The sequence below is a fragment of the Scyliorhinus canicula genome, chromosome 18 (assembly GCF_902713615.1).
Source record: "Scyliorhinus canicula chromosome 18, sScyCan1.1, whole genome shotgun sequence".
Lineage (NCBI taxonomy): Eukaryota > Metazoa > Chordata > Chondrichthyes > Carcharhiniformes > Scyliorhinidae > Scyliorhinus > Scyliorhinus canicula.
Window position 1 is genome coordinate 47,054,966 of NC_052163.1, and position 23,109 is coordinate 47,078,074.

The following is a 23,109-nucleotide window of genomic DNA, read 5'->3' on the forward strand; positions in this document are numbered from 1 at the left end:
GGGGCTAAACAACACACACTTATTGCCCGACACTAATAACTGCAGAGCTCCTTACCATTTATCTGAGGAGTTACCATTGCCCAAAGACCTGGAGATGGTATTAAAGGTTGTTGATGGGCGCCAGGATTTGGCATGGACCGGAAATCAGCTGAAACAGTAAAATTAATGTTCTTTCTTACAAAACAAACACTTATAAAAAGTTAAGAAAAAAAATAATTAAGATGTGACTTAAAATCCAGTGAATTCCTGAGGTATCTACGTAATTGGCAAATTCTCACAACCGCTTATGTGCAACTAAGTGTGGAAATCCGGAAGCTATCGTCAGATATTTCCTGTTCCTCCACAGGAGAGATATTGCAGTCCTCAATAAACTCAGCACTGATCCAAATGCAATGGCATAACCTTGCTTTGTAGTTCCTCACTAAAGACAACAGAAAAAAGTAGAGGTAGTTCATTCAGGAGTATGAGATTTAGTGCCGGGACACGTGATAATTACTAAAAATGACCTCTCTGACCCTGGAAAATTAATTTTACAAATGTGGAGTCGCATTCTCTCAGACGTTTCTTTGAACTTTTGTTTTTGTGTGTTCCAACTGTCTCTTATCTCTTTGGTTAATCCCTTCTATATTTCACTTTCTATTCATTATTTAAATCAAAATCATATGCCATGCTCAACTCACAAATATATAGTATTATCTTGCTTTTGTTGCTAGTTTTCAGCAGCTGCTCTTTTCAGACATTGCAAATAGGGAGCAAAAGCCAAGAGCAGTCTTGATTTTTTAAAAATTTGATTTGTCACATGTACCGAAGTACAGTGAAAAGTATTTTTCTGCGGCCGAGGGAATGTACACAGTACGTACATAGTAGACAAAGAATAATCAACAGAGAACATTGACAAATAGTTCATCGACAAACAATGATTGGTTACAGTGCGGAACAAGGGGCCAAACAAAGCAAATACATGAGCAAGAGCAGCCGCCTAGGGCGTCGTGAATAGCGTTCGTACAGGGAACAGATCAGTCCGAGGGGACATGAGTTGAAAGGTGATAGATTGAACTAGCTCATGTAGGTGGATTTTAAGCACCACTTTAAAACCTTTTATTCTGTCCTTGTTTTGATACACGGTGACAAAACTGATGGTGCCTTGGAAAGTGGAGTGAGCTGAAATTCAACAGGCCAAGAAGGCAAGCAACACAAAACTAAGTTCCTGCAGTGCCGCCACTTGTAGGAGGGTATAATTATAACGGGACAAGTTTACATAAATAGTTTCCATCATAAATATATAGAATTCATTGACACGGGGTGTGCAGGGAGATACAAGATTGTTTTTAATACACATTTCGAATTACCAGATTTAATCCAAATACAATTGCATGATATAATTGAATAAATACTTCATAATGTTCAAAGAAAACATTAATTTGTGTATTAATCTTCCTCAATGATATTACTCAGTGTATCTGTTATTTGTACTTCTTTAATCTTGCTTTTGTTTAACTTAGCTATGTAGGATGTTATTGTTCTGACCCCCATGCAGACCATTGTGGAGGGGGGGGGGGATCGTTGATTGATCTCCCCGTTGTGCTCGTAGAGTACGACTTCCCGTATTAAGCAGGCGGAGGCTGCCTAGACCTTTTGTAACTGATATTATAGAGAAATAACATTGACCGAGTCAGTATTGAGTGGGGACTTACTGTCGTGATATTCAGCATCATACATTCAATTATTATACATTACAATAAAATCGTTATATCTGCTGATAGGATATGAATCCAATGCGGAGAAGGTTGATTGAAAATTATTGCGCTAATTGTTTTTTATATATTACTTTTCTATCTATGAATGTTGACACCTGCCGAATTAAATTTACCACGGGTACATACAATAGGGGTGGGCAAGGGGGGGGGGGGGGGGGGTTATCATTACTGTATAACTCCAGCGGAGGCCAGGTGAAGGAAACCAAGGGTTTATTCTGGAAAAGAAAGAGGAGCCGCAGCCATGTGGTACAACATAAGCACTGGGAAGCCCGGTCCGGGTCTGGTTTACAGCACTTAAAGTCTTGTTAGTAAGTCCCTATCGGACAAGCCTCTGCCTGCTCAATACGGGAAGTCGTACTCTACGAGCACCACGGGGAGATCAATCAACGACCCCCCCCCCCCCCACACACACAACGGTCTGCATGGGGGTCAGAACAATAACATTATGATATGGCTAAATTCTACAGAGCTAAGTTAAACAAAAGCAAGATTAAAGAAATACAAATAACAGATACACAGTAACGACATTAGAAAATTTAAGAAAAGACACAGAAATTCTGCAAACTGAGGACTTTAGGTGGACAATACTACGGATGCTACAAACCTGAAATAAAACAGAAAATGCTGGATAAACTCAGTGGATCTCCCAGCACTTCTGGAGAGAGAAACAGTGTTAATGTTTGAGTCGAACATGATTCTTCTTCAGAGTACTGGCCTCACAGCACAAGGGAACCGGTTAAATTCTGGCCTTGCATGACCATCTGTGTTGTTTGCACGGTTTCCCCGTATCTGTGTGGGTTTCCTCCGGGTACTTCAGTCCACCCTCCTCAGTATAAATGTAATTAAGAATTCTTACTCATTCGCTGCCTAGTTTCAGGGTGGCCTGGCTCCATCTAGTGGCAGAGGTTGGTCAGCTGACGTGGCTGCTGAAGAAGTCCCACGTCTTCAATGTTGGCTGAGAGCAGGATCGGGAGTGAGGGTCCAAGAGGAACGGGCTGAGGAGGTCCCAGGTATCAGCAACAGACACCAGGGACTTGAAACGGTGAGAACAGAGGGTGGGGTGGAAAATGGGATCAATGGGAAGAAGGACCGAGGGCTGGAACGAGAGCAAGGGCGGGAGCAGTGGGGAAGAGGATACCGGCTGAAGGAGTCATCGGTGGTGCCAGCAGACACTGAGCTTTGGATTGCAGTCGAGCAGGGGAAGAGGAGCAACAGAAGAGGTCTTTCCCAACTCCCAAATGGTGGAACATTTTCCCCAACAACGAAAGGGAAAATGGGAGAAAAGTCCCCTGTGTGCATGTGGCCAGCACAGGAAGTCTGTCACAAATGCGAACATCATAACATTAAACGGCTGCATAGACCTTTTTTGTAACTGATATTATAGAGAAATAACATTGACTGAGTCAGTATTGAGTGGGGACTTACTGTCGTGATATTCAGCATCATACATTCAATTATTATATGTTCCTTACCAGTTATCGGAGGAGCTGGAATTGGCCAAAAGCCCCGAGGGAGAGGTGCGACTGAAGGTTGAGGAGCGCCACAAAGACTAGTAGATGGTATGGACTGGCTATCATCTGGAATGGAAATCAAGTTAAATGTGAAGCTGCCACGTGAGTTTTGTTTGGCAACATATCAAGTATCATAAACATTTACGTTTCTATTAAATGTTACATTCAGGGTATCTCGCCGAACTCTCTCCTTGAACGTTTTCAGTGCACAGGTTGAAGATTCCCATGAACTGAAACTTCGGATGGCATTTTCCAGTCCCCCACCCGGCGGGATCTTCACATCGGTGAAGATTACCATAGGTAACTAAAAACGGGAATCAGTCGAGGGGAACCCACTGGGAATGCCAAGATCAGTATTGCCCCCTGGGACAGAGGGACATGCCCAGGCACTGCCAACCCATGCCAGGTGGCAATGCCAACCTTTCCCTGGACAGTGCCATAGTGGCAGTGTCAGGGTGGGGGAGAGGGGATCACCCCGATGTCAGTGGTTGGGTCTGGTGCTTGGCCGGTCAGAAGAAGTGCACTAGGGGACATCTAGTTTGTGACTAGTTAAATGTTTATTGTTCAATGATAACGTGGGTCAGGTGACCATAAGAAAATTAACAAAAACTACTGACTATTCTAAACTATCTGCGAGGTACAATGTGACTATCCACTATGACGACGATCTCCAGACTCCGAGGTAACAAAGTCACATGGTTGTTCCCTACTGCCATCTGCTGGTTGGAGGTCGTATACATTACTATCTACATAATTGCTTATGCATATCACCACAACTCTGATGTCAGTGTGGTTGTGGGAGGAGGGGCCACCCCGATGTCAGTCGGGGCCCGCCGATGTCAGTGCGGGGCTCGACCCAATGTCGGTGCAGAGGTCCCTCCGTGTCCGCGGGGTTTGAGGGAGTTTATTTTTAATCACAGGCTGGAGTGCCTGTTAAAGATGGTGCCCCAATCTAGGCCCTGCCCCTCACAACGACTGCTAAAGCCACGCCCCCAAGATGAACTAAAACCTGGAGAGGAAACATGGGTGTGCGCTGGAGAGCTACACTCGGTTTTCCCGCCTCAACCAGCATTCTGTAAAAATAGGAAAATTGCGCCCAATAACTCTAACTGATTTTGAATCTTACAAATCTGGTCGTAGTGAACCTCAAATGTGCACAACCAGTCTGTAAGCCTGCAAGAGTCATGCAAATATCAGCCACTTTAATCCAGTTTTATGTTATAAAATTATAAACTAAAGGTTAAAAACTTTCATTTCAATATCAATTTCCCACATCCATGGAATTCCCATTGGATGGATTTAATGTGCAGTCGAGGGAAGGGAGGTTATTGAGTGAAGGCAGGAGAATAGGGATGGGAAACATATTAGCCATGATTGAATGGCGGAGAGACCCAATGGGCCAAATGGCCTAAATCTGCTCCCATGTCTTATGATAACGACAGGAGGGTGAAAGGAATAGAAAGACATGTTGGTTGAGTTAGATAAGGAGCATGGGAGGAGGTGAGAATGCAGCATGAACACCAGCATTGACGATTTGGACAGAATGGCTTTTTCCTGTGCTGTAAAATGCTACCTTCATCGATGTGATGTCGCCAAACATGGCAACCAATTTGCAGCAGGTCCAACAAACAGCACATCTGCTTCAGGTGTTACTGCTTTCAGGAGGAACGTTGCATAAGGTATCAGGAGAATTCACTGCCTGTCATCAAATAGTGCCGTGGGATCTTTTGCACCGCACTGGCTTCAGTTTCAATGGCATTAAAAAGATGGCACTTCCAACAACACGGCGATCCCTCAGTACTGCACCACGGTGTCAACCCAAATGTTAACGTCTTGCAATGGGGCTTGAAGCGACAGCAGTGACTCCGTGGCAGAGTGCTGCTAACTGAGCCAAGCTGACAAATATGTTTGATTGTATTTGTTAGCAAAAGGAAACCTTACTCTTTTGTTGAGATGCTGCAGATGTTGAACTGCATGCCTGTTGTAGTCTGGGATGTTGACTATTAGCCCAGGGACCTGAAATGCAACAGAGAAAAATAATGGCAGACCAAGCTTGAAGCAAGCCAAATAGTAAAAGAAAATCTCTTGTTAAACACAGAAGGAAAGGCTTCTCCAATTGCTATGAATTACCTCGGAGTTATAATTGCTGCCAAGACTCTAAAAACCCGACCTCATTTTCACAAATTGCATAATGTTCACTAAACAGAAATTTGGAGTGGAACATAAAAGTACAATGTTTTCTGCAATAGGTCAGCATCGGATTAACAAACAGAATAAACAGTGACCTATACCAAGGCATGTACAATGTGTACTTGGCACTGTTCAGTGATGGATTTTAATGGACCTTGGTTCATGCAGATTAAATGCAGTTTGCCAAGTTAAAAAGTGTCGCACTTTTCAGCATTGAAACATTCGCAACACGAAACTGTTCATTTATAATTTTACTTCCCCCACTTTCTGGATGCGTCACAAATGTCATAATGGCGGTTTGAAGCAATGAATATTTCATTAAATGAGACCGACATAATATCGAGCAGGAAGATCCTAGTCTTTGCTGAGTTAACTGATGTCAGGCGAGGTCCGCTGGGAAAGAGAAGAGGGAAATGGGAATAGGGTTAGACTCTGCACCCCTGGGTGAGGGAATGGTAAGATCGAATCCTAGTCACTGAATAGGAATCCTTCATGAAAACCGTGTCTGTTGGTCTTTTAAAAAATTCTTCTTGGGATAGGAGTGTAGCTGGCAAGGCCAGCATTTATTGCCTCTCGCTAATTGCCCTTGAGAAGGTGGTGGTGATTTGCTGCAGTCCCATGTGATGCAAGTACACCCATAGTGCTGATAGGGAGAGTGCCCGGGCGGGTTTGTGTATGGCACCACTGGAGCGGGATCAGTTTAGACTGTGACGCCTTTCATAGTTGCATGGCTTACCAGCACACAGAAATAAGCGGGCTGTCAGGTATGAAGATTGGCTGCCAGTAGGCAACTGGTAACCATGGAAATGAGTGAGAGGCAACCCCTTCAGCACAGGAGGGGGGCAAACAGGAAGAAAAATTAGAATAACAAACAAGAAAATACGAACCATTTTCTTTGATTGTCGATAGCTTCTCAGTGTGGACCTCGTGCAGCTGCTGCATAATATTTTTCGTCATCTCGGCAACAACACTTTTTAAATTGGAGAGCTGCTTACCGATGTCCGTGTCCAACGTGGGTAACACCTGATCTGTCTCCATCTCCTCCGGAGCTTGAAACTCCTACAAAGCAGGACATTGTAACAGTAATCCCTCAGCATGACTCTGCCTCATACAAAACAGCTTGTTCTCAATATCCAAGAAACCATCTGAGCCTTACACAACGCTAGCTCACTGCCAACTGAAACTCCGCTGCTTCCAGAGGTCACATGTGTCCCTAAGTGAATGGTGTCTTGTTTCCCTCCCCAGATCCTAACAGTGGATGTAAACAGAATATAGACTTCCCAATCGATGATGAACATGGACACAAGCCCGAGACACCTGCAACGGCAGCAAAAGTAGTTTTGCGCTTGAAGGTCTGGACATTTTCTACAGACATTTGCATCTTTACAGTGAGGGAGGACTTCTAGATAGCGGAGGAAGGGTATTTTCAGGTAGCTTGACATCTGGATCAACCAGGTCCCGGGGTCCAAGGGATAGCAACACCGTCTACAGCAGCCCAAAACCAGTCTACACTTTAACAAAATGCTCTGCGTTCGACCCGACTGGCCCCGTGTGACATGCCATTGCTCCAGCTGCAGTGTGTAAACAAGGCAAGACTTCTTACATTAAATAAATGAAAGCAAAATACTGCTGATGCTGGGAATCTGAAATAAAAACAGCAAGTGCTGAAAAAAGAAACTGAGCTGGTCTGGCAGCATCTGTCGAAAGAAAGCAGTCTCAGGTTGACGACTTCGCATCGGGACTGGAAATGTTAGAAATATAATCATTTAACTTAATTCTCTGCTCTTTGAACGATGGACTTCCTCAATTTAAACATGAAGTCCAAACTTCCTCGGTAACATTTCTGATCAAAGACAGAAAATACTGCACAATCTCAGCAGGTCTGACAGCATCTGTGGAGAGAGAAGGGAGCTAATGTTTCAAGTCTGGATGACTCTTTGTCAAAGCTAGCGAGAACTTAATACAGGGTCAGATTTATACTGTTGTGGGGTTGGGGGGGGGGGGGGGGGTGGGGGGGGGGGGGGGCTAGATAGCGGACCAGCGATAGGTGGAGACCGACAAAGATGTGAAATGAAAAAATGAAAATCACTTACTGTCACAAGTAGGCTTCAAATGAAGTTACTGTGAAAAGCCCCGAGTCGCCACATCCGGCGCCTGTTCAGGGAGGCTGATACTGGAATTGAACCGTGCTGCTGGCCTTGGTCTGCTTGACAAGCCAGCTATTTAGCCCACTGTGCTAAACCAGCCATGGTCTTGTCATGGACAAAAAGACAAAGGGAATGTAAATGGTGGTAATAATGACTTAGAAGAGGGCTGAAAGTGGCCATTAAGAGGTTAGAATGTGTTAATAGCAGAACAAAAGTAAGCAGTCTGTTAATACATTGTAAGAAATGTTCCAACACCAGGTTAAAGTCCAACAGGTTTATTTCGAATCACTAGCTTTCGGAGCACAGGTGAGTGAAGCCTGATGAAACCTGATGAAGGATGTCGTGTGAGAGTACAGTTAAGAAATGGGGGTTTATCAAATAGCTACAGTGATGTCACAGTGTGGGTGGACCTGGGCTGTCCGTTTTTACTTTAGTTTTTGAGCTGGCAACCAGTGTGTGTTTGGTTTCGTTTTCAAAGTTGGAGCTGCATCCAGCCAAACAAGGTGTAATTTTGATCTCTCTCTGTATGAAAAGTATGTCTTAAGATCACTTGCTAATTTAAAAGTGATAACTGCTCTCAGTAGAGAATTTCAACCTGCTGGCTTTCTTAAAGAGGATATTTGTCTTATGGATGTTGCTAGGAAAGATTAGGGTTACTTATAGAGTACTGTATTCTTTGGGGGGAGTATTAGTTGCTAAGATGTTTACTGTGTTTATAAAATGTGAACTGGATTCATAGAATAAACATCGTTTTGTTTTAAAAGTGCTTTCGATCTCAGTTGCATCACACCTGTAAAGTGGGCCCTTGTGCTCCCTATAACCAAAATCTATTAAAAGTTGTGGGTCAGGTGAACTCCATGAAACACTTTGGGGTTCTCTAAACCCTGGCCCGTAATACGGAGCTATGCTCCGAAAGCTCATGACTCCAAATAAACCTGCTGGTCTTTAACCGGGTGTTGTAAGATTTCTTACTATGCCCAATCCAGTCCAATGCCAGAATCTCCACATCACGTTAATACATTAACACAGCAATGAAGTTACTGTGAAAATCTCCTAGTCGGCACACTACTGCACCTGTTCGGATACACCGAGGGAGAATTCAGAATGTCCAATTCACCTAACAAGCACATCTTTCGGGGCTTGTGGGAGGAAACCGGAGCACCCGGAGGAAACCCACGCAGACACAGGGAGAACGTGCAGACCCCACACAGACAGTGACCCAAGCCGGGATTCGAACCCATGTCCCCGGCGCTGTGAAGCAATATTTCAGCCACAATCGACCTCAAAGCTACAGTTTGCACCAATCAACCTCAGGCGTTGCAAACGCACAGATTTGATAAAAAAAGCTTCCGTCAAGGAACTTGGGTTTACCTTTAAGAGCTGGATATTGTCAGATTTCAACAGCCGGTCGATCTCATCGCTTTTCCTGGTCAGTCCACTGCACCTCTGGTTCAGCCAGCTCTGGATGCTGTCAGCTTGGGCCAAGGCAACAGCCTCCTCGCTCTCGATTAGGTTCGTCGCAATACTCTGCGATTCTTTAATACAGTTGATGAGATCTCCAAAGTGCTTATCGATGTCAGACCTCACCTGGAATGTTGTTTCCTAGTCAATGAAGGGAAGGTTTACAGATTCATAGAGAACCAGAACCAAGGAGCAAACAAATGGTTAGAAACATTTCTGAAGAGGACAGAATGGTACTCACTTTAATAGAAGTAACATTCTCTTTTAATTTATTGATCGCTGTGTGAATATCTTCGATCTGACTTTGCCTTCTTATCTTTTCTTCCTGAAGAAGTTTCTTTGTAGAATTATACAACATACATAAAACATTGTTTTAAAAGTATTTACCAAGTACATTCTTACGTAAAATATACCATCTTAAGTTACCAGCCTCAATCATGCCACACTAATTTACACGAGGCTGGGTTCGCCCTCCACGTTTTCCATCTGTGTGAAGCATTTTCACTTTATGCTGATGCTACCTGTGTCGAGTGTGAGTACAGAGTCAAGGACTCAGAAGAGAAGTGAACCAAAACTCAGTTCTGCAGGACGCCTCACTCCGTTTTCCTATTGTGCCAGGTTGACTCCAGATTTAAAGTTCAAGAATTTGCATCTAGATGCTGTTTTTCTCAAACACCAGAAAGGCTCTGAAGTTTAAACTCCCAAATGTCCCAGTATAGGCCCTTTAGATCCAACCCAAATTGCCATAAACGCATGGCCACAAAATAAAGAGGCTGCAGACTTAAATAAGTAACCCGTGCACTTGGGGAGAAAAAAAACATTTGACGGAACGCTGAGCAGGACAAAAGTGCTTTACAGCCACTGAAGTAGGTTTGAAGTGTAGTCACCATTGTGACACAGAACAGCAGTAACTGCAGTTTAAATACGATTGAAGTGAAATCGCTTTGCAGCAAAGGGCAAGAGTTGAACAAAGAAGCTTGAAGGCCAACCTGTAGTCGTAAAGTTATCCCAAAGCAGCATCCGAAATGGTAACTGTCCGTAAATACCACTTATATCGTGATTTGAAATGAAGGTTAAAAGCAACGCCAGGAACTGCACCCCCCCCCCCCCCCCCCCATCCAGTTACCCTGCACATATTTGGTTTGTGGGGGTGGGACCCTCGCAGGTAAAGTGAGAATATGCAAACTCCACACAGACAGTGACCCGGGGCCAAACCCGGTCCTCGGTGCCGTGAGGCAACACTGCTAATGGCCGCCGGTGGAATCTTCCGGTCTCGCCGATGTCTACACCGTTCTGTATGTGTCGTCCACCATGCCGCCACTGGGAAACCCCCGCGATGTGGTGGGTGGGCGGGGGGGGGGGGTCCATCTTTGGTGGGACTAGATGATCCCGCCAGTGGGAAGGGTCATAAAAGCCCCCCCTAGCACTGGCCACGAGTATAAATGAGACCTAGTTAACTTGAAGTCGGAAGGTCTGTGTTGACCCTACTGTTGATGCACAAAGACTTTGACATGCACATATACTTACCATTTTGTGATATACTTTTAGCATCAGTGGAAAGATATTCAAACAGATTCACATTAACGTTCTAACAGGAATTCAGAAACCTTCGCCACCCGCTCTCAATCCAATGCAGGATTTTAATATCACTCTCCCCAATGGATCATTCACTCCATGCAGATTCTTCCAGCTTCACAATCTATAATTGAAAACTCGCCTCAATAATGGTGAATAGGAAACTATCGATGGTTGGAAAAACCAATCTGAACCACCAATACCCTTTAGGGAAGGAAATATGCCGTCCTCACCTGGTCTGGCCTACATGTGACCCACAGCAATGGGGATGACTCTTACCTACTCTTTCATTCAGTTCAAGGGCAATTGCAGATGGGCAACAAATGCTAATCTCGTCAGCAATGGCCAAATCCCATAATTGTTTTTTAAATCGGGGAACCCAGAAGAAAAATAAAAGGGCAGAATGGTGGCATAGTGGTTAGCAGTGCTGCCTCACAGCAGCGAGGAACCAGGGTCGATCCCGGCCCTGGATCACTGTCCGTGTTGAGTTTTCACATTCTCCCCATGCTTGCGTGGGTCTCAACCCAACCCACAACCCAAAATATGCAGGGTAGATGGATTGGTCACACTGAATTGCCCTGAAGTGGGAAAAAAATGAATAAACATAAAAATCAAACTAGAGCTTTTTCTCCCCATGTTCGGTCACATCCTGTACGAGAAAAGAAAACAAACATAGCCTTGTCCATTTGTATGTTTGGCAGGGATGGGAGAGCTGTGCAGATTTCAGCGACAGTACATTGTGCATGAAAAGGTGAAAAGGCAGATGTACAAAGCCCTGAACTCGTGTCATGTCGTCACTTAAGGAATCGTCCGATAGTCCAAATAGGGTATTTACAGAGCTCAGGGAGAAAAGCATCAGATGTTCTGAACCCTTTTCTGAAACACACCGCAAACTGTATAAAAACCGTGCATCAGAAACTAATGACCCCAGAATGATGTGACTGAACCTTAAAAGTCAGGCCAATGTCCGATGTGTCAATCTTTATCATTTACTCCACTCTTAGCTAGCTCCCTACCCTGCAACTGCAGCAGGTAGCTTTTGGGTGAAATTGTGTCGCTGCTTGTGGGATCTTGCTGTGCAGCTTCCACATTTCCTGCATCACAACAGTGGCGATAATTCTTTGGATGCAAAGCACTTTACTGAGGTCATGAAAGGCGCTAGACAAAAAATGCAAGTTCTATCAACCTACCAAAGCTGTCACCTTTGGTGGGCAAGTTCAGGGTCAAAAATATTGATGCTGCTTCGAAGGGCGCTCTCGGACTTTTGTTTCCATGGACACTCTGACGAGCATCGAGAGAGCCACTGCCCATTCTGCTGATCACGTGGGTTTTTAATCTGACTGAGCAAGGGGGTGCCACAATCAGTTGGTCTGTCTCTTGGAGTTGTTGGATTCCTTAGCTGGTCTCGGAGAGACTGCTTCAACATCAATGAAATCTTTTGTTTCAGATCAGTTTTCAGCAATTCCGCCAAATCTTTTCCCCTCCAATTTCTATTAGCGTCAATCAAATTGAGGAAAATCAAACAAACGCCCTCTCGCAGAAGCCCGAAGATCCGGTCAGGTTCACTTTTCACAGAAAATCATTTGATCGAAGACTCAAGGTCCAAGTCGTTAACGCTCTGCAATGAATGATTACATAGGCTTTCTTTTTGGCTTTTAGTTTTCAAAATAGCACGAATGTGAAATATTATAACCTTGCTAAAAATCTTCCTCCTTAATAATCTTAAGAATAGAAATAGGCCATTCAGCCCCTCAAGCCTGTTCTGACATTTAATTAGACAATGGCTAACCTGTACCTCAATCCATTTACCCATCATTGACCCATATCCCTTGAACAAGAGTAGGACAAGGCCATTCTGTCCATCGAGTCTGCTCTGCCATTCGATAAGACCATGATCAAGATTATGATGTTAACGCTACCTTCCTGGTGTCCCCTCCCCGCATACTCCTCAACTCCCTTATTGATTAAAAATTCTAACTCGGCCTTGAATATATTCAATAACCACCCTCCGCGGCTTGGTGGTGTGTAGACAATTGATTAACAATCCTCAGAGGATGAATTTGTCCGCAACTCCATCTTAATTTTTTTCAAAATGTGTCCCCTAGTTCTAGATTCAACCACGAGGTGGTAACATTCGACATCTCGACATCCATGCTGTTTAGCAATCGCCCCCCACTGCCTCAGAACCTTCTATGTTTCAATAAGAACACCTCTTCCTTCAAAACTATAACGTGTACAGCCCCAACCTGCTCAACCATTGCTCATAAGATAACCCTTCACCCCAGGAAGCAGCATAATGAACCATCTCTGAACTTTTTCTCGTGTAAGTATGTCGTCCGTACATAAATAAGGAGACCAAACTGTACACAGTACTCTGGGTGTGATCTCACAAATGCCCTTATAGTTGGTAACAAGGCCTTACTAATATTATATTCCACCCCCTTGCAATAAAAGCTTACATTCCATTTGCCGTCCTAATTATCTGCTGTGCGCCAATGCTACCTTTGTGTGATTCATGTACAAAGACACCCAGATCCCTCTGCACCACAGCATTCCGCAGTCTCTCTCTGTTAAAATAATATCCTACTTTTCTATTCTATTTCTATCGGCACCCCGAGGTCTTCCCGAGAGGAGTTCCTCTCATGTTGGGCACAAGGGAGAAATATGCGGAGACTGCTTCTACTATTAACATTATTGTTATTATTCACAAGGTTTCAGGTCAGCTGCCACTCCAGGGGCTGGAGAACAAAAGAATCAAGGCTGACACTCAGGTGCAGAACTGAGGGTGTGCTGCACTGTCGGGAGTGCCGTTTTCAGATGAGGGGTATGACTTAATGGAAATGAAACAGGGTCCCGTGTCGATGTGTTATGTACTCTGGGATAACACAGGTTGCAACTCGATGCAGCTTTGATCAAAAGATACTCCAGACTTTGAAGTAAGTTCAAAGTGATTTATTGAACCATTACCACAGTTCTCTATGAGTTTGACTCTCCTGCTAATCTTGCTATAGTAACTCAGTCTAACTAACCAGTCTGCTCTAAGCCACGTGGTGGGTGTGATGCTTCTGATCTGCCCCTGTCATAGAACATAGAACAGTACAGCACAGAACAGGCCCTCCGGCCCTCAATGTTGTGCCGAGCTTTGTACGAAATCATGATCAAGCTATCCCACTCCCTGTCATTCTGGTGTGCTCCATGTGCCTATCCAATAACCACTTGAAAGTTCCGAAAGTGTCCGACTCCACTATCACAGCAGGCAGTCCATTCCACACCCTAACCACTGTCTGAGTAAAGAACCTACCTCGGACATTCCTCCTATACCTCCCACCCCGAACCTTATAGTTATGCTCCCTTGCAACAGCTACGTCCACCTGAGGAAATAGTCTCTGAATGTCCACTATCTCCCTCATCATCTTATAAACCTCTATTAAGTCGCCTTTCATCCTCCTCCACTCCAAAGAAAAAAGCTCCCTCAACCTTTCCTCATAAGACCTCTCCTCCAAACCAGGCAGCATCCTGGTAAATCTCCTTTACACCCTTTCCAATGCTTCCACATCCCTCCTATTGTGAGCTGACCAGAACTGCACACAATACTCCAAATGTGGTCTCACCAGGGTCCTATACAGTTGCAGCATAACCCCACGACTCTTAAACTCAAGCCCCCTGTTAATTAACGCTGACACACTATAGGCCTTCTTCACTGCTCTATCCACTTGAGTGGCAACCTTGAGAGATCTGTTGACATGAATCCCAAGATCTCTCTGTTCCTCCACATTCCTTAGAACCCTGCCGTTGACCCTGTAATCCGCATTCAAGTTTGTCCAACCAAAATGAATCACCTTGTACTTATCAGGATTAAACTCCATCTGTCATTTTCCGACCCAGCTCTGCATCCTATCAATGTCTCTTTGCAGCCTACAACAGCCCTCCACCTCATCCATTACTCCACCAATCTTGGTGTCATCAGCAAATTTACTGACCCACCCTTTGGCCCCCTCCTCCAAGTCATTTATAAAAATCACAAATAGCAGAGGACCCAGTGCTGATCCCTGTGGTACACTGCTGGTAACTGGTCTCCAGTCTGAAAATTTTCCATCCCCACCACCCTCTTTCTTCTATGTGATAGCCAGTTACTTATACAATTGGCCAAAACTTCCCTCTATCCCACACATCCTTACTTTCTTCATGAGCCGACCAAGGGGAACCTTATCAAATGCCTACTCTCTAAGTGTCTGTAGAAAGAGAAAGAGCATGTGTGCCCTGTCCTTTTATATGGGTTGTGCAATGCTCCCTTGTGGTAATGCCACCTCTGGGTATCTTGACTGCCCATTGGTCGTGTCCTATTCTATGTGTTCATTAGCTGTATGTCTGCATGTTATGATGTCTCTGGTGCTCCCTCTAGTGTTTACTTAGTTGTAGTGTATTTACATTAACCTCTTGTGTATTTACAGTGATGCATATCACCAGAATTATTACATTGCTGTTTGTGCGAGCTTGCCGTGCACGTTTTGGCTGCAATTGTTCCTACATTGCAGCAGTGACTACACTTCAAAAGTACTTGACTGACTTTCATCTGCTTTGATTCGCAGAGTGGTCGTGAAAGGCCCTATATATATCAGAGGATAAGGAACGCTCCTCTTAAATGTTTTCTAACACCAAGTGCCTTTGAGCAGATGTGTAAATATTATACAGGTGTGATTTTAACCATTACCTTTTTCTCCGTGGTCTCTTCTTCCGTGGTGATGACTTTGTGATCTCGATGCGCGTGCAGTATACACAAGCCGCAGATGCACATCTGATCCGTCTTACAGAAAAACTCCAGCAGCTTGCAATGCATTTTACACTTCCTTTTGTTCAGATCTTTGACCGGGTCGGTGAGCTGATGGTCCCGAAATACCGCGTTCTCATAGTGAGGCCTGAGGTGGGCTTCGCAGTACGTGGTCAGGCAGGCCAGGCAGGACTTGGCCGCCTTCGTCCTGCTGCCGGCGCAGGAGTCGCAGGTGATCTCCGAGTCGCTGCCGCCCGACAGCCTGGCGGCCTGTGCCTGCCCCATTCGGTTGAACTCGTCCACTATCCCGCACAGGACGATGTTTTTCTGCAGGGGTGGCCTGGGGACAAAGGCGGCCCTGCATTGCGGGCAGACGGCGAGCGAGTTCTGGTCCCAGTTTTTCTGGATGCAGTCGAGGCAAAACGTGTGCCCGCAGGGAAGGTTGACGGGGTTGCTGAAGACTTCCAGGCAGATGGAGCAGGAGAGCTGCTGCTCGAGGGATAACAGATCTGCTGTAGCCATGGGAGCAAACCTGAGCTGCTCAAAATGCACAAGCTCAGTGCCAGCAACCGCAGCCGGGGCTGACAGCTGAGTTTGGTCTCCATGCCATCCTGCACAACCAGCACAGGAACACCGAATCACTGGCTAATCTTTCCTCTCTGTTCACTCGCCACAATAACTAAACAAAACACTCAGCTCTCTCTCTCTCTCTCTCCCCCCCACTTTCCCTACCAGGTTAAAGGTTACAACTATGGAGTACAGGAAAGACCAAACAGTTCATTTCAAAATGCAATCTCTCCACTTGCAGCTGAACCTGTGCCAAAGGCAGTCTGCAAGTTTGATTTCAAAATGTCTTTTTTTTTAAATGTCGGCTTTTTTTGCATTCAGATAAAACCTCACCAATTTTTTACTTTGAATGTGTTGATCTGTTGCTTTGCCAACAGCTCGATTAAAGTTTGTGTTAGAACTGTGCAAAGTGGGCCCAAGCCGAGTGATTTCCTGTCTGTAAGTCGTGCTGATGTGCGTTTGCTGTACATTGGTCAGGGCGCCACCTGTTAAAGGTTACTGCTTTTTTTCCAAGTCAGAAAACAAACAGCAAACTAAACCCCGAATAATAATAGCTTTAATATTTAGCTCGCACTGGAAAATCAGGTGAAAGCAGGTATTGGTTTTAAAAAGTGGATTTTTGGCGTTGTGTTTGAATTTTGGGCACGATTTAATTAAATTGGAACAAAGTCCCATAGTGAGCGCATTGAGCCGTGTGTTTCCTGGTGCTCGCAGCGTTGAGAAACACAAGGCTATAAAACCCAACTCGGGTTTGATAAGGGGCCTCAATGCGGAACATGAGGCCGAGGCCACACATAGCCCCATTGTGGTGAACCACGTATGGCTGTTGTATATATTATTGTATTTACTCACTTTTACTGTTGATGTTGTTGTTGGCTCCGCCCCTCTGAGAAGGTATATAACCCATCGATCCGGGACAGCCTCTCAGTGCGGGAGGAGCTACAGGTGGGCACATTCCAGCTGATTAAATTGATAGCAATCAATCCAGTCGAAACGGTAGTTAACAAGAACTGTGGTTTTAATCAGCTACAATGTGCCCACCAGTAGCTCCTCCCGCACTGAGAGGCTGTCCCGGATCGATGCATTATATACCTTCTCAGAGGGGCGGAGCCAACAACAACATCAACACAACAATAGTAACAGTGAGTAAATACAATAATATACAACAGCCATACGTGGTTCACCACACCTGTTTTCTGCACTGAGGAGCTCTGCTTGCCAGAACACCTCAGTGTAGCAAGAGATCGGGGCGTCATTTTTAAATGGTGTCCCAATCTACGATGCCCTTGCAGTGACCCCCGACCTCCCCTCCCCCCCCCCCCCCTCCCCCCCAGGCCCAACACTGCCCCCCCCCAACACCCACGCAGGGCACCTCGGCCCAATCGCATCCGTGCAAAAAATGCCAGCTTGGCATCTTGGCAGTGCCAACCTGGCACCCTGGCAGTGTCCCTGCTAACTGACAATGCCACCCACCTGAGCACCGTGCCAGACTGGCACTGCCAGGATGTCATCCTGCACAAAGGGCTTGCACCTTGGGGCCTCCAATCCCCTGGGAGACCCCCATAAGTGCCCTTCTGTCTGGTCTCCATTTGTGAAAACCAGTACTGAACAGCGCTCACCCAAGGTGTCCGAGGTGAAGATTGAGCCAACGTCCCAGGTAACTCGGGAATCTGCACATTAAAGAGAGACTAACTGTCTTGCTTTAATATGCATATTTGATACAAAGTGACACTGCCTACAATGAGTGGGATTCACTTTGTAACGTCTCGCGAGACCGCATTAGATCTCACGAGGTGTTGTGAGTGGTAGATCCCGGGAGTGAGGTCTCCTGGCTATTATCGGTCATGCTGCGCCGCGGCAGGCTGCTTTTCAGCGACAGCGAGGCCATTCAATCAGGCCCTTTATAAATGTCCAGTTTGAATTTCCTAAATGTTCAGTCTGTATTTTCTGAATGTTCCGGTCATCCTTTAAAAAGTTGTATTGCTTGGTCTACTGGTAACCAGACTTTATTACACTTAAAATTGTTTAATTAATTAGGATTTTGCCTCGGATATTATTCCCTCTCATGCAGTAAAGATGGCGTATAGGAAGGGGTAATTTTTGAAAATTCTAATTCCCTGGTCCAACACGCTGTGTTTCTTGCCCACCAGCCCATTGACAAGGCTCCAATTGAGGCAGGAAGGGGCTAATTCATATTTGAAAGTCATTATCACCATGTGACATGGAGGGCGCAATTTAGCTAAATGGGAACAAAGTCCCATAGCGAGCATGTTTAGCCGTGTGTTTCCCGACGCTCATAGCACCGAGAAACGCAACGCTATTAAACGTCACTCAGGTTAGATAGGGTCCTAGTGGTGAAAGCGCGGCTAAGACGGTAAAGAAGGCTTTAATAAGCTAAGAACTAGCCTGATGCCGAGACTGCTGCTAACTGGTGCTACTTACAGAGCGGCCCCTTATATACGGCTCCCTGGTGAGCGGAGCCGAAGGCGGAGTCCCCCAGGGTTCCAAGCCCGGTCTTAAAGGGGACATCACCTTACATGATGATAAGGGTACAGTACAGTACAGTAACCATTCATCACACAGGCTCTGCCTCTTCCACCGTCAGAGACCTAGAGAGTAGGACAGGGTTGATTACAGCCACATCACACCCTAGCGCATGATCAAGAGCAAGCATGTATAGTTAGCGGAATAGACTGAGTTACTAGAGAGGCAGATTAGCAGAGTGTTGAACTCATTTACATAGCATTCTTAATAACTCAATAAATATGTTAAACTTATCTCCGAGTCTGGAGCATAATTCAGCAGAGCCTACATCAAGTAGCAGCTTATGTTACTCGCAGTAACATAACACAACAGCTGGAATTCCTCAGTGTAGCATCCCAATCCCTGAGGCCCCCGACACAACTCATGGCCCCCTCCACAACCTACTTTGAGGGTGGTCCCCGGACCACTGCCACACCCGAACAGGGCACCGCCAGCTCAATCACCACCGTGTGGAAAATGCCTGCTTGGCCAACTTGGTACCCTGGCAGTGCCCTTCCAGTGTCATCTGGGCACCATGGCAGTGCCAGGGTGACACCAGCAGTGTCCCAAAAGGCATGCACCTGTGGGCCTCAAATTCTCTGGGAGACCTCCACGAGTGCGGTTTCATCTGGTCCCCATTTGTGGAGACCAGTACTGAACAGCGCTTGCCCGAGGTCTCCGAGGGGAAGGGGATAGGTCCCAACACCTCGGGTGTTTCAGTAAACTACATATTACTGTGAGACAAGCTCTCTTGCTCTAATATGCAGATTTGCTAAAAGGTGATCCCTCCACAATGAGCGGGATTCACATGACAATGTCTCGTGAGATCATGTTAGATCTCACGAGGCGTTGCGAGCTGGTAGATCCCGGGAGTGGGGTCTCCCGGCTTCTATCAGCCATACTGTGCGTCAGCACGCTGCTTTTTGGGTGCAAGGTGGCCATTCGATCGCACTCAGTATTCATTTGAAGCCAAGGAGAGTGTCACACTATTTGAAAGAACTGGTAAAAAGCAGCCAGTGTAATTTTAGGAAATTTGCTTCAATTTGAACCCAACTCTTTGTGTGTCAGGCATGCTCACCCTCACCCCCTCAACATACCCTTTGGGTAGAATCCTGCCCCATGGCACGTTTGGTAGTGGAGGGGAGCATGTAAACAGGTGGGACGATGGTGGGTGGGGACCCTGCCACCTTCCTACTTCCAACTCGATTATGTCCGTCTATGAGCAGCCTTCCCAACCTGCCACCAATTCCCTTAAGTGGGCAATCAATGCCAACTTATCATCAAAGTCAGGGCCAAAATGCATAGGCAGTGTATCTATGCCACAATTTATAGGACATCCTGTGTATCTATGCCACAATTTATTGGTAAGCCCTGTCCCAGTCCAGGGAGGCGAAGGGCTTGTCAGTCATGTGTCATTCATGTTCAACATGGCCAGTCCCTCAGACACTTCAGTCCTGGGCGTTGATGGTTTGAAACTGGGACGCAGATGGAACAGTCACAATCAGTAGAGGTATCTATAGTCTGTAGATGACGATCCGAGTGCAGCAGGGTGTGGGGGCATCGATAGTCTTTTGTGGGGAAGGCGTGTGTCTCTGTAGGTCACAGTATAATGGGCCTCCAGATGGTGGGGTATCAGCTCTACGTGGAACATCGGGACATTAACCTCAAATGGGAGGACAGAGATATCAACAACGATAACGATGAGATCAAGAACTAGAGGGTGATTGAAAGGAAAGTGATTGGAGAGAGGGGGAATTGGAATTGAGGAGTCATTCATGAAGTCACCTGGTGGATGGCCTTGGTGAATCCAGCTGATGTTCCTTCTTCCTGTGGGTGCCCGCTGAAAACAGATGATCTGGTGTGGAAACCCATCATGCTGATCAGCGGAAAACATACCACTTTACATGCCCGCCACTGCACTTAATGTCCAGAGTGGAGAATTCTGCCCTTTGTTTCCAATTTATTATAAAATTACAATAGATCTAAATGGTGGCACTGTGGTTAGCACTGCTGCATCACAGACCAGGGACCCGGGTTCAATTCCTGCCCCGGATGACTTGTGTGGAATTTGCACATTCTCCCCGTGTCTGCGTGGGTTTTCCACGGGTGCTCCAGTTTCCTCCCATAGTCCAATGATGTGAGGGTTAGGTGGATTGGCCATGCTAAAATTGCCCTTAGTGCCCAAAGTTGTACTGGTTAGGTGGGGCTACGGGGATAGGGCAAGGGAGTGGGGTGCTCTATTCAGAGGGTCAGTGCAGACTTAATGGGCCAAATGGCCTCCTTCTGCAATGTCGGCATTCTATGAATTCTATTCTATGGTTAGTCTAGACAGATGAAGAATGGAAGCGCAGGAAATACACACGCACACATATATACATATATATATAATGTATAGGATATTTAAATTACACAATCATTTTTTCATTTTTGTTGTCCATAATACACCATGGAATATCAACTCTTATCATATAGTAACACAGTCAGCCACTGTACAAATAGTTTTGTTCATGAAAGCATAAAATGTGTTGACGATAAGAAAACAGTAAAATACCCAATGCAACGCTCCTATCAAGCACAGCAGGATTTAAACAGACCATAGATTGTTCTGATTGTCATGGTCAATAATGTTCTTATTGATTGGTACGAATTGAAACGAATTGGTACCAACAGTTCATGCGTTTCTATGATGGACATACTCCAATGAACACATTCGACTCATACAAATGTGTACCTTAAAGACTGTGAGCAGCTACCAGACACACCAAATGATTGGGCATTTAATTCCTATTCCTACCATGCAAAGGAAACTGCGCATATATACCCATGGGATGAGGCAGGATCAAGCTTGTTTGGGACATCCAATAGAGACACAAAGACTGTAAGCACTCTTTATCTGGGGTCTCACATGAAGAATAGCCACTTGAAGATAAACTATTAACATCAATGCAAGCCTAACCCAGCAAGAATCTGTACCTTCAGGATAAAATGGGAGAAACTGGCAACAAAGAATGAAAATGTCCACATTTTATTTTTAAAGTAGACTTTTTATTCCAGTTAAAGTTATCCATACAGCCTGAGAAAAGAAAAGAATATCAGCGAGTCCCACCACTGATCCCACCTCCCAGAAACACCCGCCAAGTGTGCGGTCGAAGAGGCAGCTCTAGGATCGGGCTCATCTGCCATGCAAGGACCCACAGAACCCACAACCTGTAACACGGAGTTTCTTAGGCGGACAATGATACTTGTTAGAGAGTGATCGCTAAAGAAGAAGAATAACCATAGTTAGCCTGCAGCAGCTTTTTAAAATAATCGGAGAATGCTGTCAATCCTGTAATAGTTTTCTGTTCCAGCACACATTCAAAATCCATGTTCTAATCCAGTTTATATGTGTGGAAACCAGTTGTGAGAGCTACAGGGATATAGAAAGGCTAAAATAGATGTTCAGTGTAAAGGGCAGATGTTCAGTGTAAAACAAGCAAACATGAGTCATAAAGAAGTAGCTTTTAACAACTATTTATTTTACTTATGTTGTTATCTCAGTTAAAAGAACGCGAGATGAATGGGGAATCAAAGATGTACATCGATAAGGCGCCATGTAGCGCAGTGGATAGCACTGCGGTGCTGAGGACACGGGTTCGAATCCCGGCCCTGGGTCACTGTCTGTGTGGAGTTTGCACATTCTCCCCATGTCTGCGTGGGTTTCCACTCAAAGATGTGCAGATTAGGTGGATTGGCCATGCTAAATTGCCCCTTAATTGTAAAAATAAATAATTGGATACTCTAAATTTATTTTAAAAACACGTACGTTGATAAGCCATTTTACTGCCATTGTTCTTTATCAAATTTCTCAAAATATGTTGTTTATTTCAGTCTCAACGGATTCACATGTGGGTTTCCATTGCAGGTCAGCAAGCGTGTCTGACGAAGATTTTTCTTTGTTGTTTTTGACATTTGAAAGCGTGGTAAGCAACATTGCTGAGACTGATGAAATCAAAACAAGCCAACATCAAAATCATATCAGCCAGCATTTCTGTATAGATAGAGTGTCAAACTGATTGAAGCATTCGTGCATTGCCCAGCCTGCTGAGAATGATTATAAATGAGTAAGAACGGATTATGTTCCCAATAGTTCACTCTGTTCATCCAGAGTTGGTTGAAGGTCGGAGTGCCTCAATGGTCTCCGTACTCTGGTGCTGTGGAAGAGGAGATCAGCCAAGGTTTGCAGGCCTGATTTCTGTCTGCTGACCATTGCTAGAATAAAAGTGCATCAACATTGGGTACGAATGGGATCAGGCTTGTTTGTGATGCTTCCCACACTCGATTAGTAAACCAACAATATGTTATGAATAATGGTCTTTTGAGTAATGCATGACAGGCGCCCCTGAAACAAAACCCAATGAGGGAGGAGGAAGAATAGTCGGGAGCAAAAGAGAATTTAGACCCTTTCAATTTTTATTTTTTTATTTTTTGGAATATAAATTTAAAGTACCCAATTATTTTTTTCCAATTAAGGGGCACTTTAGTATGGCCGATCCACCTACCCTGCACATCTTTGGGTTCAGGGGATGAGACCGACACAGACACAGGGAGAATGGGCAAACTCCACACGG

The 23,109-nt window shown here is 45.2% G+C and overlaps 1 protein-coding gene across 2 annotated transcripts in view; it reads right to left on the reverse strand.

The window, feature by feature from the left end:
- LOC119953060 (E3 ubiquitin/ISG15 ligase TRIM25-like) overlaps nucleotides 1–16,120 on the reverse strand; it is a 42,060-nt gene extending 25,940 nt beyond the window's left edge. For both annotated transcript variants that reach the window (XM_038776867.1, XM_038776866.1), the window contains exons 1-7: nucleotides 15,353–16,120; nucleotides 9,308–9,403; nucleotides 8,977–9,207; nucleotides 6,346–6,517; nucleotides 5,210–5,284; nucleotides 3,230–3,334; nucleotides 56–148 (exon numbers count right to left, since the gene is read on the reverse strand). In XM_038776867.1, coding sequence (XP_038632795.1) covers nucleotides 56–148; nucleotides 3,230–3,334; nucleotides 5,210–5,284; nucleotides 6,346–6,517; nucleotides 8,977–9,207; nucleotides 9,308–9,403; nucleotides 15,353–15,931 — 1,351 coding nt within the window. In that variant the 5' untranslated portion in view covers nucleotides 15,932–16,120. The remainder of the gene's footprint in view (nucleotides 1–55; nucleotides 149–3,229; nucleotides 3,335–5,209; nucleotides 5,285–6,345; nucleotides 6,518–8,976; nucleotides 9,208–9,307; nucleotides 9,404–15,352) is intronic.
- Nucleotides 16,121–23,109: the final 6,989 nt, after the last annotated feature.